General features: G+C 38.9%; 2 protein-coding genes across 2 annotated transcripts; one reads left to right on the forward strand and one right to left on the reverse strand.

Annotated features, from left to right (window-relative positions):
• Window positions 1-320: 320 nt before the first annotated feature.
• LOC132993655 (serine/threonine-protein kinase Nek9) lies at window positions 321-8,144 on the reverse strand. Its single transcript, XM_061063595.1, has 23 exons — window positions 7,686-8,144; window positions 6,672-6,849; window positions 6,519-6,574; window positions 6,363-6,433; window positions 5,576-5,681; window positions 5,125-5,256; window positions 4,912-5,022; window positions 4,742-4,806; window positions 4,564-4,614; window positions 4,287-4,479; window positions 4,052-4,196; window positions 3,748-3,948; window positions 3,545-3,591; window positions 3,232-3,393; window positions 3,035-3,143; window positions 2,783-2,944; window positions 2,490-2,657; window positions 2,351-2,410; window positions 2,071-2,252; window positions 1,814-1,972; window positions 1,610-1,714; window positions 1,472-1,525; window positions 321-1,389 (listed from the first exon to the last, which is right to left on the reverse strand). The coding sequence occupies exons 1-23, from the start codon at window positions 7,869-7,871 to the stop codon at window positions 1,210-1,212; spliced, it is 2,883 nt and encodes a 960-aa protein (XP_060919578.1). The 5' UTR covers window positions 7,872-8,144; the 3' UTR covers window positions 321-1,209.
• Window positions 8,145-9,770: 1,626 nt separating this feature from the next.
• LOC132993266 (C-type lectin domain family 4 member M-like) lies at window positions 9,771-13,550 on the forward strand. The gene is made up of 6 exons (XM_061063001.1): window positions 9,771-9,922; window positions 10,027-10,146; window positions 10,313-10,573; window positions 10,662-10,825; window positions 11,943-12,082; window positions 13,039-13,550. Exons 1-6 carry the CDS (start codon window positions 9,865-9,867, stop codon window positions 13,184-13,186), a joined length of 891 nt encoding a protein of 296 aa, XP_060918984.1. The 5' UTR covers window positions 9,771-9,864; the 3' UTR covers window positions 13,187-13,550.
• The last annotated feature ends 1,483 nt before the right edge of the window (window positions 13,551-15,033 follow it).

The following is a 15,033-nucleotide window of genomic DNA, read 5'->3' on the forward strand; positions in this document are numbered from 1 at the left end:
TACATGGTTGACATCTGACAATTCATCGACCATAGGTCAACAGCTTGTACGCAAACTGACACGTTTAGAACACCCAAATATCATGACACATTTCTTATAACACAGAACACAATAAAGACAAATAATAATAAAATAAGATATCTGCTTTAAAAAAAATGATGCAAAATACAACATTATTCAAAAAGTACCACGGACAACAATGAATGAAAAGAAAAAATGCGAGAAGAAACAATAATAATGCAGCTTTATGGTTAGCCGTATTACATTTTTTTTTTAAAGGTTTTTTGCATTCCAAGAAAACTGTTCCAAGTTTTCATACATGTGCTGCAGGAACAAGAATTCAAACGTCAAAGAAAGCTGGAAGAAAAAGTAACCACAAGCTTAAACATGGTTTAAAAATGAATCAGTAGTTTTGTGTTTCACTCAAAGACTTGTATATGACAACAACAAAAAAAAAAAGCAAACTTGCACAATATTTGAACGATAATATGAATATGTTCGTTATAACTAACATGTCTGATAAATACAAAGAAACATGTTTTAGAGGCTGTTTTGTCTTTGGCGCTTTAGCTTTTCAATATTATGAAATAAGAAGGAGAAAAAATTATACCTAGAATCGAATGTTTCCTCAATGGAAGATGGTGCTACATGAGTTCAAATAAATCAAGACATCATGCCGGCTCCACATCTCTTAATAATTGAGGACAACAAACAGAATCTTGCATAAATCAGCAAACGTTTTCCTGATAGGAAAAGCTCTTCTGATCTTTTATGCTATAAATACTATTATCTGAGGCACTGATGGCTGAAACCTCGATGCTGACATCCCTTAAAGCCAACACTAGTACCACCTAGACTTTGACTTTAACATTGCACAGTAACACTATGACCAGTAAATGATTTGTCTCTCGCAGGTCCGATCCTTGATGTTGAATCCAGCCAACATTTGAATCTGTGAACATAGCTAGATCCCTCCAAACAGGTGTGCATGTAAGAGTTTACAATGTCATTTACATTATTCCTAATGCAACTATTTGTAATCATCCAACTCGTGGCTCTTTAAACACGTATACTGTAATGTAACAATTGTGACTGAACTGAGGCAGCAACACTGATCCTCCATCTCCTATCTACCCAACTTGTTTTATTCCACAAGTGCTAAATGTTTCAATGTTACAATTCACCCACGGTGTAGACATGATTTAAATCTCACACACCGGCTCCAGCAGATCGGCCTCCATGATATGTGAACCCACCTCCCTTTCCCCTTCCATCACGGGGCATTCCATCAGAGTGAGTGTTCCTGTTATTGTCACATCCTGCATCTTGCAGCGTTGAACGACTGATTGCTGCCAAGAGCCTTTCATTCTCCTTCTTTTGCTCGTCAACCTAGACACAGCAGGAAAACATGCTCAGGGACAAACGTTAAAATTAGAACGGGTCGTAGGGTTATTTATGTGGAAAGTCTCACCTGCGTCTCAAGTATCTGGATCCTCATCTTTTGTTGAGCCACTGTTTCTCTCAGCTGCAAAACAAGTTCTTGTGTCAAACACTACGGATATGCACTGATTGGATCATGGTGTGCACTGTTATTGTGCAGATGTTATACCTGTAAGACTTCACTACTTTCTTTACAGCAAGCGCCAGAGTCTTCTTTTTTGTAGAAGTCAGCCTCCTGCAGTCCATTGACTTTATCACAGCTCATTCGTTTAGTCTGTTGGGAAAAAAAATCGATTTGGAACACGGATGTATTTCAAAAATGCAGAATGAACAACAATATGCATATACTTTAAAATCTTCAATTTGGTATTACCGATAGGCCAGTGTTAAAGCTGACTGCTGCTGCTGCTGCTTTCAGCTCTTTCAGCTCCTCATAAGGAAGAGTGACGCTATCAGGGAAAGAAGGGAGCTGGTCAGGAGAGGGCAGATCTGAGTCGTGTGGAATGGGGATGAACTCTGCGTCCTCAAGCTCCTGTTGGATGAGAACCTCGCTGAATGAGAACACTGCAATCTACATTTAAATGTTTCTGTCCTATGACATCTCTCTACTCATGTTAGATTTTAACAAACCCTTCTAAGCCAGAGCGGGCAGGAGCTGTCCCCAGTCTGATTTGCCCCAGACAAAGTCCCCATGAAACACTCCTCTGTATTATCTTCCATTGTCCCCCCAAGACCCCTGTCCTGACAGTCTGTTTCTGAACCAGGTTCTATGTCCAGATCCACTGTGGATGTTGAAGCCGCCTGGTCCGGTCCTGTATACAATCACACACAAAAACAATGTAGTCTTGTCCCCGATAATCAAGTCAAGCTTATTAATCAATACACAAAGTGACAAAAGAAAAGTATTTACCACTACCGACTGATAGTCCACTGCTGTTTGATCGAATAGTCTTGGAGTTGAGCACTTTCTCTGCAAAGAAAGATGAAAATGTATAAATTTATGCGTTTGCACCAGTTAACTGTGCATGTGTCAGTTTGTGATCACAAACCCATTATGATAATAGTGTGCCAGCCACGGCAAGACAAGTCCGGCACATGGTGGAGGGAACCGAAGATGGGCCTTGGCATGGCAGGGCACACCTCTGATCCAAATCCCTTATCAGCAGGCATCCCAAGGCGCCCATTTCCTGCATTTCCCCACGCAAAGATCTGATTGTCTACAAGAAACAAAAACACATGATGATAGTCAAGACTACAAATGGCTGGGGAAGTGAAAAAAATGGACAAAAACCTTGACATGAAATCAAAACTATATACAGTTGAAGACTGTTTGTATTCTTACCTTCAGTGGCTGCAATGGTGAAGCCGTCTCCACAAGACAGTTTGTTCACAATCTTCCCCCCAAAGGGTCCAACAAGGACTTGAACACCCTGGTGTTTCTTAAAGTCCTTCACACCCAGCTGTCCATACTTGTTGCAACCAAACGTGATCAGACGACCTCGTCCTGCAAAGAAAAAAAACAACCTTAACTCAAGGTTGTTTTTTTTTTAAATAGTTATAATTGGAAGATAATTATCAGACTATTTTGTGGTACCATCAATTGCAGCTGTATGAGTTTTTCCTGGAGCTATGGCCTGAATCTTGAACCGTGATAGCTGCTTTGCCAAGGTCAGTGTGGTGATGTACGGAATCCCCTGGTATGCCTGGTGTGATGGCGGGGGAAAGGGGGTAAATCAATAGCTGTATCAGCTGAAGTCTCATTATTGACCGCCTTAAAGTGTAACCTAGTACCTCTCCAAGGTGGTTTTTGAGACCAGAGATTCCCTGGTTCAGTCCAAGCTTATTGAATTCGTTGTTTCCACACGCCAACACTTTGCCAGCTTCCGTCAAAAAGAAGGTTCCGTCACTGCCACACGACACAGAGGAGATTGTGGCGCCTTTAGGGATTTCCACCTGGTAAAAACAGATAAAATAAAGTAATTGAAATTACTATATAAACTATTCTTTTAGAATGCTTAAACCCTGAGCAATGTAAAGGCCCCTCAATGATTTAGCATCTTAACATAGAGTCAACAACAAGCAAGAGCAGGAAACAAAATCTGACCTGCATTGGAGAAGAGAAGTCATCCTCACATTCCAGCCCCAGACGCCCTGCAGCAGGAAAACAGCCATTTTGACTTGGAAATCTAAGTATGACTGTACTGCACACAAACAGGGTCTCTGTCTCCATCTCCTGGCTACAGTTAGAAGGAGAAAATCAACCAGGAACGTGCTCACAGTTACAGTAAATACAGGAACCCTTCGTACCATACTCTCCACAACCCCAGGAGTAGATGTCCCCAGACTGAGTCAGCACCACCACGTGGTTGTCTCCGCATGAAACGTGACGCACAGGCCGCTCCTCAAAAAACTCCAAAAGCACGGGCTCCAAAATCTCACTGCCGAGCTCGTTCTCCACTCCAATGCAGCCGTAATAGTCCGACCCGAACATGTACATCTGGTCCTCATCTGCAAAAGCAGCAGCAGAACAGCTCAGAGAAACGATGAGTTTTTTTTTTTTTTTTTTTTTTTTTTAGGGTTCTATTTTTTTTTTACAGAAAGTTTATCTCACCGGTGACACAAGCAGTAAAGTCAGCCCCACATGCCACCTGTCGGATGGCCTTCCCCTGCAGCTTCTCCACCTTCTTTGGCTGTCGGTACGAGGCCTGGTCTCCTTGCCCAAGCTGGCCCACCATCTTTGCTCCACCTTGGACATTCTGAAGGAACAGTTGGAATCAGTAAAATGCAACAACAACTGAATCCAGTAAACCCACCCCCTCCCTCCAAAGTGATAGATCAACACTCACAGCCCAAGTATACAGCTCTTTTTCCACTGACACCACTGCGAAGTGACTTTCCCCTGCACACACATGTTGGGCACTGCTGCCTCCTTTAAACGCATCCAGTTTCTGGGGGGTGAACTTCCCACCACCCCAGAAATATACCTCCCTTGAGCGTGTGGTAACCACAGCAACAGGGGTGTCAGTCACTGTGCTCAGCCTTTGGACAAGAAATAGTTTTAATAAAAGTACCATAGACATAGGCTTTACAGTGGAGGATATTAAACAAGTGTTTACAACTTACTTTGGTTTTTTCATCGCTGAATTCAGCAGGGCAACTCTCTCTTCATGCTCCCTAACAGAGAATTCAGTTTTCAGTTGTCATGAAGTTTTGAATTTCATGGCAATAATCAGAATGTGAAATATTTTCTTATGAGTGAAATAAAAAAAAGAATAATTCTTCCCCCTTTTCACCAACTCACTGTCTGTGGCAGGAGATGAATGGCTGGTCCAGAATCTGCTCCCCTGTAGGTCTCTTTGCAGGATCCTGCAACAAAAAGGATCACAAAACTTAACAGTGAGGTATTCTTAAATACTTATTTTACTATCTCATCTGAACCAACACAATTCTCTGATTAGTCTCTTCACTCACTTGATCGAGACACTCATACACCAGGTTGATCACTTCAGGAGAATAAACATCTGAGTTCACGTCCATGGTCCAGTTGCCCTGGACTATTTTAACACAGAGGTTCAGAGGGTTCTAGTGGACAAAAACAGAAGAATGTATTATTCCTAGTGGGAGAAAAAAATCGACATTTTTACTGATTTATGCCATCAATAGCAAATATATCTTCACTCTTACCGTTGCATCAAATGTTCTTGTGAGAGTTAAGACCTCAAAAAGTACACAACCCATGGCCCAGATGTCTGATTTGAAGTTGTACTTCGATCCCTGGCACAACTCAGGTGACATGTAATATGGAGTTCCCACACACTGGATTTACAGAGGAAGAAAGGATAGAATAACTCAGTGTTTCACGCTGATGCTGAAGGAGGGATATCAAACAACTGTGAAGTGGAACATGACTAAACTAGCAAACTATCTATAGTCTGATACAATATGTGATCAACTCCACCATCTCAAATCTCATCATCCATGGGGATGACAAAATATTTACTGAATCTATGCATTGTTGTCTTCTACAAAGTGTGTTTTCAACTGATATTGGAAAAAAAAAGAATGCACATACCAAAGACCATGAGAGTATTTAACCATATAAGACAATATGTTTAAATAAAACATCTTAACTTACAGTCTCCGCCATTGAGAATTCAGAGTCTAGCTTCTTCGCAAGGCCATAGTCGCCCAGCTTGATGAGGTCAGTCTTTGTAAGGAAAATATTCAGAGTTTTGATATCTCTGCAAGAAAATGAGAATAAAAATGTCAAAGCCCGTCCCATTTCTTCTTAAAGGAAGAATATGCAACATTTTAAGGATAAATACAGCAGAAATCAAGTGTATCATCCTCTGTAAATGTCTCTCTGAGTCATGACTGTCTTCAATGAGTGAGAAGTGCGAGTCTCGCCAGCTGTGTTGTTGTCGGAGCTGTGTTTACATCATGTTTACATGGACGGGACGGCCTCGTGTATAAAGCTGTTTTAGTGAAGGACTGGAGTAAAGAAGAACACCATTTCCTACTCACTGCTTTTTGGGATGTCACGTAAGAGTCTTTAGATCACGGCAATTCCGTGTCCATTTATGTGCAATATGAAGCTACACGTTAACCAAAGTGTGCTAACAATAGCCTGCTAACACAACAATGAAGGCCACCGCCAATTGCAGCTCAAGCAAAGGACAATTTTGTCCGCCGCTTGCGCTTAATGGCGCTTAATTATGGTGTGTTAAAATTGATAACTCCTTTGTGCGAACACGAGTGGAGAGGGGTTGGAGGTGTTGCGCTGGAGGAGAGCGGAGGCTTCAGAATAGGGGAGGTGTCGCCAAACAGCAGTTTGTTTTGGTCAGTGCTCAAGGGCAACATCTACTGGATCAAAAAGTCGCACATTCTTCCTTTAAAGGCAGGAAACAAGCTGAACTTCTAACCTGTGTAAGATCCCAGCCTTGTGAATATGGGTCACTGCTGAGGCAATTTGGTACAGGTACCAAATGACAACCTAAAGAAACATGTTCAAGGTAAATATGTCGCAGTTAATCATCTGTTTTGTAATAAAATTCATGCCTTTCAATGCTGCCACTTACATCTTCACTAAAAAGTTTCCCCTCCCGATGGATGATTCTGTCGTAAAGATTTCCTCCTGTGAAGATAACACCACGTAACAATCTGTCACACATGATCAACTTTCAAACGTATACCTAATCGCCAGTGGACACAGCCACAGTATATTCACATACCATTGCAATACTCCAGCTCAATGAAGAGGGTGTTTTTATCCATGAAGTGATTGAAATAGGCTATAATGTTGTTGTGCTCGAGAATGGACAGGATGCTTATTTCGTTCATAACGTCTCGCCGGTCCTTCTCCGAGAGCGAGTTCAGTTCCACTTCCTTCCATACTACCAGAGAGTTGTCCTATGGGAAGCAAAAGAGGACACATAACACAAGTGTGAGCCTTAATGTAGTATTAATAATCTCCACGTGACAGTAAAACAGTCTTACTGTCATATGGACAATAAGTAATTACTAAATTATTACAACATACATCATTAATTGTAAGTAGAACATATTTATACAAGACAAAAAAAACAGTATATAAGCTTTAATATGTAAGATAAATGTGCATATACATAAATTAGGATTAAATAAGGAAGCTGAGTTATTAATTCAATGGAGAGGTGATGGGATTAGATTACTCGTTAAACATGTTGTTTTATGCACTTTTCTTTTGCTTTTTTGTCTTGAAAAAAGGTACATCAATCAATATTTAAATCCTAACATTGTTATGAATATCATGAAAGGAAATGGACTTCAGTGTGTTAAGCAAAGAAACAGCTGTCACAGGATAAAGAGGCAATGTATGGGAAAGGTATGTATCTTGTTGCACTAAAGAATTTCTCACAGGGGCAAGAAAACTGAGGAACACTGAGGAGTTCAGATATCCGGACACATCTTCCAGCCTACAGTATACTGTAGGTATTATTACATGTAATAATGAGCCACCATTTAAAGAAGGTGTGTCACAATTAACAGACTTATTATACATCTAATTTAAAAAAAAACTTAAATATTCGTCATTTAAAACTAAAAATAACATGTCTGAACAGGAAAAAAAAGTTGTGGATAGTTTGAGAAGTTGCAGGACACGTTTTCTTATGAGTTGCATATTTAAAGACACATTTTAACTACTACGTGCTGCACGGCATTATGCACGCTACTTTGTACCTGGTTAGACACAAACTGTATCTCACCTCTGTTCTTCTGTACAGGGTTGCTTCACCAAACGCCCCCCTCCCGAGGATCCGGATAGGAATGTAATGCAGCTTCTCCTCTTCGCCATTAAACGTGCTCGACGCTGATCGCTCACTGACCACAGAACCGCCGCCCAAATCTGAATTCAGCGAGTCGAAATGTCTTTCATAGTCATTGAGTGACATTTCGGTTCAGGAACTTGTTTGCCCGTGGCCGTGATGGAAATAACCCGCACAGGCCTGACGACAACTTCTCTTGAAAGACGTCTACAAACCCGCATACACGTCTACCATGTTACCTGTGTCGTCTGACAAAAACCACAGTCTGAAGCAAAAGTATCTACTGAAGCCTTAAGGCGGCTCTATATCTGAAAAGTAAGGAAAAAACAACGTAGCAAAATACGTGAAACTGTAGTAGTTAGACTACTGTCAAGCATGTCACAATAAAAACAGGACGCTTAGTCAACCTTTTGAACTTTCAAAATAAAAGCTGCAACCTCACACGTGTGCCGGTGTGTTTTACTGTGAAAGCAAAAAGCGTCACTTCCTGTTTTGTCTGGTTAGTCACATGTTAACTTGAATGTGCTGACAGTCACGTTAGGAAGACGGAAATACAGCGCCGCCTAGCACAACAAAACACCAAACTAAAACTTTTATACCCACCAAATTAAGTCGTTGAGTTTGCAAAGTAATTTGTTAAATATTTCTGAAACATGGTGTTTTCTTCAGACACTGAAGGCAACACAACGAATACCTGTCTCTACTTTCTTCAGCTCAAACCCGGAAACTGACAAATAGGTCTCCTCTCCGTTTAATGGCAGATTACAGTTTTTAATATGCTGTGAAGTTTTCCGAAATGTATTTACATTTTTACAGTCTATGGTATTTACATAAAAAGACTGAAGGAAGTCAGTTCCATTTAAGTGCTTTATTGGCATGAATGTAATAAAAAAGTACCAATCATTGTATAACAACATTGAAAATACAATAAGAGTAATATTAGGAAAGTTATTGTGATAATAGTAGTAGCCCAATGCAATTCATATTCAAAAAATCTTCCAGTAATACAAAACAACAAAAACATTGCATAAATATTGAGTGGAAGAAATGTAATTCTTCAAATTTTGTGTTCAGGGGTTCCAAAAGTGTCAAAACACATCTGTCTAAACATCTGCATTATGTCTTATGTCGTTGTATTGTACTCTCTATCATCTTTATGTGTTGTTTGACTGTGCCGTTATTCTTTTATTCTGTCTTCTTTCTGTTCATTGTAGTCTCTGTGTCATCTTCATGTCACACTGTGTCGTTATCCCTTGACATTCTGTGGTTGGGTTGTTGTAGTGACATCACTGCAGAATCACAGGATATAACGACAAGGCATGACAACACATTGAAACGACACAAAGAGGAGAATACAAATGTTTTTACAGATGTTTTTTTGGCAGTTTTGGAACACCAAAATAGTTTTCCTAATTTTCTTTACTCATGCAAAAATAGGCTACTGCAGGAAGTTAAATAATTTTAAAAATGTATGTAGGCCTTTCATACCTGCCTTCCAAATACAAATACAAATTTAAAATGACTTAAACTTGCATATTTTACCCATTATTTTTAAAACGTCCTTAAATGAGATTTGTGCTGAAATGAAAGTAAACAATTTGACTGTAACAATGTAGGTATCTGTGTTGCTCTTTATCTATAAAAAATACACACAGACACACTGAAATAATCTAATTATTTTAAGGCTGCTGTATTCTTTTGTGTTGTTCTGTTGTCAGTGTCTGGATAGGCCTATTAGTGCATGCTGCTGTGTGCAATGTTAAATGCTTTAACCATTTCCAGGGACAGAGGGGGTCCCCAGTACAATTGTTATTTTGGGGGTTGCTGGATGAAAAGTTTGGGAACCCCTGACTTAGGCTCGGTACACACACTGTAAGAGGCACTTTATCTAAACCAAAATGTAACACCCACAGACACACACACACACACACACACACACACACACACACACACACACACACACACACACACACACACACACACACACACACACACACACACACACACACACACACACACACACACACACACACACAAACTTGCAGTTTTGGATTATTGACACAGCAGATAAAAGTGACAAGCTGTGGAGGTTTTGTGAAGACCGGAGAGTTATCCAGACATGATTTTAAATTGTGACAATAACATTGATGAAACTACTAATAACCCTGGAAACAAAGGTAGGCCCAAATGATCAAAACTGCCATTGTCATTATTAACGAATATACTGTATTATTTTCCTGCTGTGTACTTTCAGCTCACAGTCAAGGGTCTGTTTGTTTAGGATCGATGAGCAAAGTCAGAGTTGGGTCCAGAAGTTTTCCACTGTATCCAGTGGTTATCGTCAGTTTGGGGCTGCTTAACACTATTCTGATGTTAACTGCTGTTGTTATTGGGATTTACTGTGAGTACAACCAATCCAATGAAGGTGTTGTAGTACTTATGACCTCTTAGAGTCACTTTGTGGTACACCGGGATTAACAATTTCATTATTAATCTTGTTATTAAACCTTCAACAGGTTTACTAAGCTTGTATCAACACAAATATATCTTTATATTTCTGCTTACAGGTGGTATATTTAGTGAGGTGTCAGCTTCAGACCAAAATGCACAAACCCTTATAATAGAGTTTAAGACACTTCATGAAATGCTTGCTGATGTAATCCAATCCCAAAAAGAAGCCAAGCAAGCATTACAAAAGGAGCTCAGAAACAATGAAAAGAATAAACTGCAGATGGAGCAGAACAAGACTCTTTGTGACCGACTCCAGAGGCAGATTGAGAGTCTACATGTGGAGAAAGCAACACTGCAGTCCCAGTTATCGGATATACGTGAGAAGCTGCTGGATTCGTTCATGTATTCTGACATAAACTTTTCTTTGATGATGTAACATTATTACTCTCCCATTTTCTCCAACAGAAGACAATTGTGGACGATGCCTTCCAGGATGGCAATTAATCAACCACACCTGCTACTTCCATTCTCTATCGGAAACCAGTGCCTTTAAGAACTGGTGGGATAGCAGGACGGACTGTATCAGCCGGGGGGGCAATCTTACTGTGATTAATAGCTTGGAGAAGCAGGTGAGTTTAGTGTGCTCTGGGTGGATATCAAAATAAAGTGAAATGGTACAACATATTTATGCTAAAGGAGCTGCAATCCATTGTTTTTCAAACTATCTGTTGGAGCTTTCATTATTTTCCCTTCTGTAAGGAACGGTACTTGTTATCTGTGGTTTAAAGTCATCCTGTGTGAGTTTTTTGACTATAGGGCTGGATAGTATAATGTTTAAAATGAATGTCCTGCACTGTGTATCATTGTTGACACTTAGTAACAGCAGAAGTCATACTGTAAATGTGAAGATGTTTTACAGACACACAGTGCAAAAGGTGTTTTACAGGAAAGACAATTTCTAATGTCAAAGTGTAACAGGACAGGTGTTAACAATGAAACAAAAGGTGGCTTAATTCTAGATAACAGTATAAGTTGAATAAAATGTAGATTAACCACCAAATTCAGCCTGCTAAGTAGAACAGTAGCCCCTAAAGCTGCAACAGAAACATGGGGATGTTTAGCTGTTTTTAGTAAAATGAAGAAGCCATTTTTTATGCCACAGGAAGAGCATCATAGTCCAAAGCTACAGAAGCTAAATCAAAATGTTTAACGATAAATAATCCTTTATGAACCCACCATCTGTAGCCTCATTTTCTGACGTTCTAGATAACAACAGTCTAAAAATGAATGGGCAAATGTAGGACAATGCGGAAGTATAAAAAAATGCAGTTCCTTAAGTGTCCACTTGCGCCTAAAGCAAGTGAAACCACATTACAACCAATATTAAATACCCATTTTTACAGCAGCATTTAAAACGTTCTCCGCCTGGTTAAGAAAAAAAACGGTTTTGTTTCCGAATAGCTAATTTCTTTATTTGTAACTGTGAATTATCTTTTAACTCTGTTTTGATAATAAAGGCTCAGAATTATGCATAATTAGGGATTAGTTGATTTGTCTGACTGGTAGGTGTGTTTTAGCTGTTAGCCAGGAGGCTAAGCTTTAGCTAAATCCAGTCAAGATCTGAGAGTCACTCAACTCCACCTCTTTGCCCTGTTAATAGATCGGTCAGAAGTTAATTAACAGCGTGAATGTATTCTGTTAAAAAAAAGCTAACGTAACTTATGTTTAAACCCTGTTTCCACATAGCTAAATCTTTACGAGTTTCTACCAAAAATGGATCAAAGTTTGCAAACAAGCAAGCACAGGGGAGCCTGGATTGGCCTAACATACGATCGGACAGTGCACAGATGGGTGTGGTCAAATGAAGTGACTCTGAGCGATCAAGGGTAAGATCTCTAAGCCACTCTTTGCATGTTTGGAAAACCCCTATTGTTTAGCGTTCAAAGTTCCTTTGTTCCCTGGAATTCTGTGTTCCCTAGATTTATATGGTTCATGGGAACATGACACTGGGGTCCTATATTCCCCAGTTTAACATACACGTGCTTTACCAGGTCTGGGTTGTCAACCTAAATCTTACATCGTGATAGAAAGGGACACCAACCTTTTCTGTTTGCACATCTCACCATTTTGTTAATTTGCCACAAAATACATTAAAAAAAAATAACAAACATTTTCCTTACTTTATAATCCATTCATTACAATAAACTAACACTTACAGTTTTTTTTAGGTCAACCCAGACTTTGCCAGGAAAACAACGTGAAGCTAGATAGTATTTACAAAATATTTTTTACTTTAAACGCGTCAAATTTGACCCAAGCCCAATAAAAAGTTTAATGTGTTTTAACAGAACATTGAACATTGGAACCCTCCCTTACTGTGCCTGTAGCCAAGATATAGTATCAGCATGTAACTTATTGTTTAAACCATACTTTTCGTGTTTCCACATGTTGAGTTAAACTTTACAAATGCTTACAAGTGAGCTTGCTGACTGGCAGCCCACTGTATCCAATTCAAACACAAGTTGATATATAAAAATGTATATATACAGTATGTGGGTTTTATATTAAAGAAACTCACAAACATATGTTAATTGGAGGGAGTTTTGCTGTATTACAGTGGACACATGTAATTCTTAGATGATGACATGTTAATGACCAGCAATGTTGGCAAAGATTTAATCTTAAATGATATATTATAGACAGTTATATTATAAATTACAGTAAATAAATTACTGTTTTTACTTTACTTTACTTTATACTTCACTTCAGACCCATAGGTCCATATCGTTATAAAAAGCACAGATATATAAATACATCTACATGTATTATTTCATTCCTTTAGGTACTGGAATTCTGGGGAGCCCAACAACCAAGAAGCACCAGATGGAGCCTGTGTGGCAGTTGTAAACAAGAACACCCCTACAAGAACGTGGTTTGACACAAGCTGCGGTTGGGAAAAGGAATGGTTATGTGAAATGGAGCCAAACTAGTTGTGGAGAGAGTGATGGTCAGGGTTTAAGTCTCTCCATTGCATCAAACAAGCTGGGAAGAGAAGAAACAGTCATTTTCCTTTCTTTATTAAAGGATGAATTGTCTTCAAGTTTCTTTGTTTTTGAATAAATATATGGACCATGTGAACAAACGTGGTTTCTTATTGCAGTTGTGCTGTTTTCTGCAGGTGGTAATTTCAAAGATATAGAGGAGAGTGGTACGGAATGACAGTATCCCAAAACGGACATGCATTCATACATTTTATCTACTTCATTTTTCTGGTTGTTTTCTCAATATCTTTTTTTGTTGTGTTTCCTTGCGATTACAATGCTGGTTTTTCTGTGATAATGACATCATTTCAGTTTATTTTCTCTGGGTAACATGGCTGGTTTTCCCATTTAAATGGATTTGGTTATCTAGTTATCTCAGGATAACAAACGTGAGTTCATTTGTAGTTGTTGTAATACAGTTGTAAGGTGTATTATCTATTCACAAGGTGCCAGTTGAAATATTACACGTTAAGTAGTGAGCATAATAAAATGCTGATAGCATTTATCTGACGTTTATCTCTGTAAAAGTTTCCAAAAAAATAACATTGAAGGTTACAATAATAAAAAAAATGTCCAATGATGGGAAAAAATGCATTTAAGCTTACAAACACGTTGATAATGGTGTAATATTTTAGGACTATCTTAACTGGATTTAAAATCGTATGTACCACAGCTCAGCAGATATTTAAAGTTGTATCATTTGTTACTTAAATTTGTTGCTTAGATGTTAAGGTAAACAAGCACTGAAAATAATCTATATAACAATAATTAACATTAGTTAATGCAGTAATAAGCCTTAACTAATGGTTACTAACGCAGCCTATCATCAACAAATAGACACAAAGGTAAAACAAGGGTTAAAATAAACACACACACACACACACACACACACACACACACACACACACACACACACACACACACACACACACACACACACACACACACACACACACACACACACACACACACACACACACACACACACACACACACACACACACACACACCTACCTTATCACTGGTATAAGCAGGGGACGAGCAGATCAATAGTAACTGTTTGCACCAACATAATGGAGGAGTTTAAGTCGCAGACAGAAGTCGATGATAACATTTTATTAAGACAGACGATTTCTCGAAATTTCAACCACCATGGGCATGCAGGCTCACACCATGGACTATTTGGAGGTACAGAAAACCTTATAATTTAACTTTTCTGAAGTTTTTGACTAAAGTCCACCTAGATTAACGTCTACGTCATTCTACATTTTCTCTCTTTTCTCCTATAATCAGATTCTGAGATTTCACAAACTTTAATTACTTAAATTACACATTTCAGCAATGTTCAGTATATCCATGGTTTTAGATTTCACATTGTTGTTTATAATTCTTATCAAATCTATCAATTTCTCTATCAAGAGGGTGAATAGTCATCATGCCGATGTTCTTAATCTGTAGTTTTAAGCTTTAGTTTGATATTAAATAAACATTTTAGATGTTAACTCAGAGGAATGTTATTACTGTCTGTTCACAGGAGGAAGCTGTTTTGCATTACCACGCCATCGACTGGTCATACTGAGTCTCGGCTTGCTGAATGCTGTTCTGCTGATAGCTTCTGTTGTCCTGGGAATTTACTGTAAGTATGAACGTTTGCAGAAACTGCTGCTTTCCTGGAGCACATTTCCGGTTCATCTTTTGTTTAATTAGATGACTGAGATAGTTGGTTCATGTAATTCAATTCAGCCCGGTTTTAATGCAATACAATTTGATGTGATACTGCAGGGCTGTGTAACTAT

This window comes from Labrus mixtus, chromosome 18 (assembly GCF_963584025.1).
Source record: "Labrus mixtus chromosome 18, fLabMix1.1, whole genome shotgun sequence".
In the NCBI taxonomy this organism is placed as follows: Eukaryota; Metazoa; Chordata; class Actinopteri; order Labriformes; family Labridae; genus Labrus; species Labrus mixtus.

Excerpts from the sequence above, each read along its gene's own strand:
- LOC132993655 (XM_061063595.1), bottom strand. The coding sequence starts at position 7,871 with ATGTCACTCAATGACTATGAAAGACATTTCGACTCGCTGAATTCAGAT. Across the intron at positions 6,850-7,685 it reads CCCTGTACAGAAGAACAGAG|GACAACTCTCTGGTAGTATG; the intron begins GTGAGATACAGT and ends TGCTTCCCATAG. Across the intron at positions 2,411-2,489 it reads GCACACTATTATCATAATGG|AGAAAGTGCTCAACTCCAAG; the intron begins GTTTGTGATCAC and ends CTTTCTTTGCAG.
- LOC132993266 (XM_061063001.1), top strand. The coding sequence starts at position 9,865 with ATGATTTTAAATTGTGACAATAACATTGATGAAACTACTAATAACCCT. Across the intron at positions 9,923-10,026 it reads TAATAACCCTGGAAACAAAG|GATCGATGAGCAAAGTCAGA; the intron begins GTAGGCCCAAAT and ends CTGTTTGTTTAG. Across the intron at positions 10,574-10,661 it reads GTCCCAGTTATCGGATATAC|AAGACAATTGTGGACGATGC; the intron begins GTGAGAAGCTGC and ends TTTCTCCAACAG.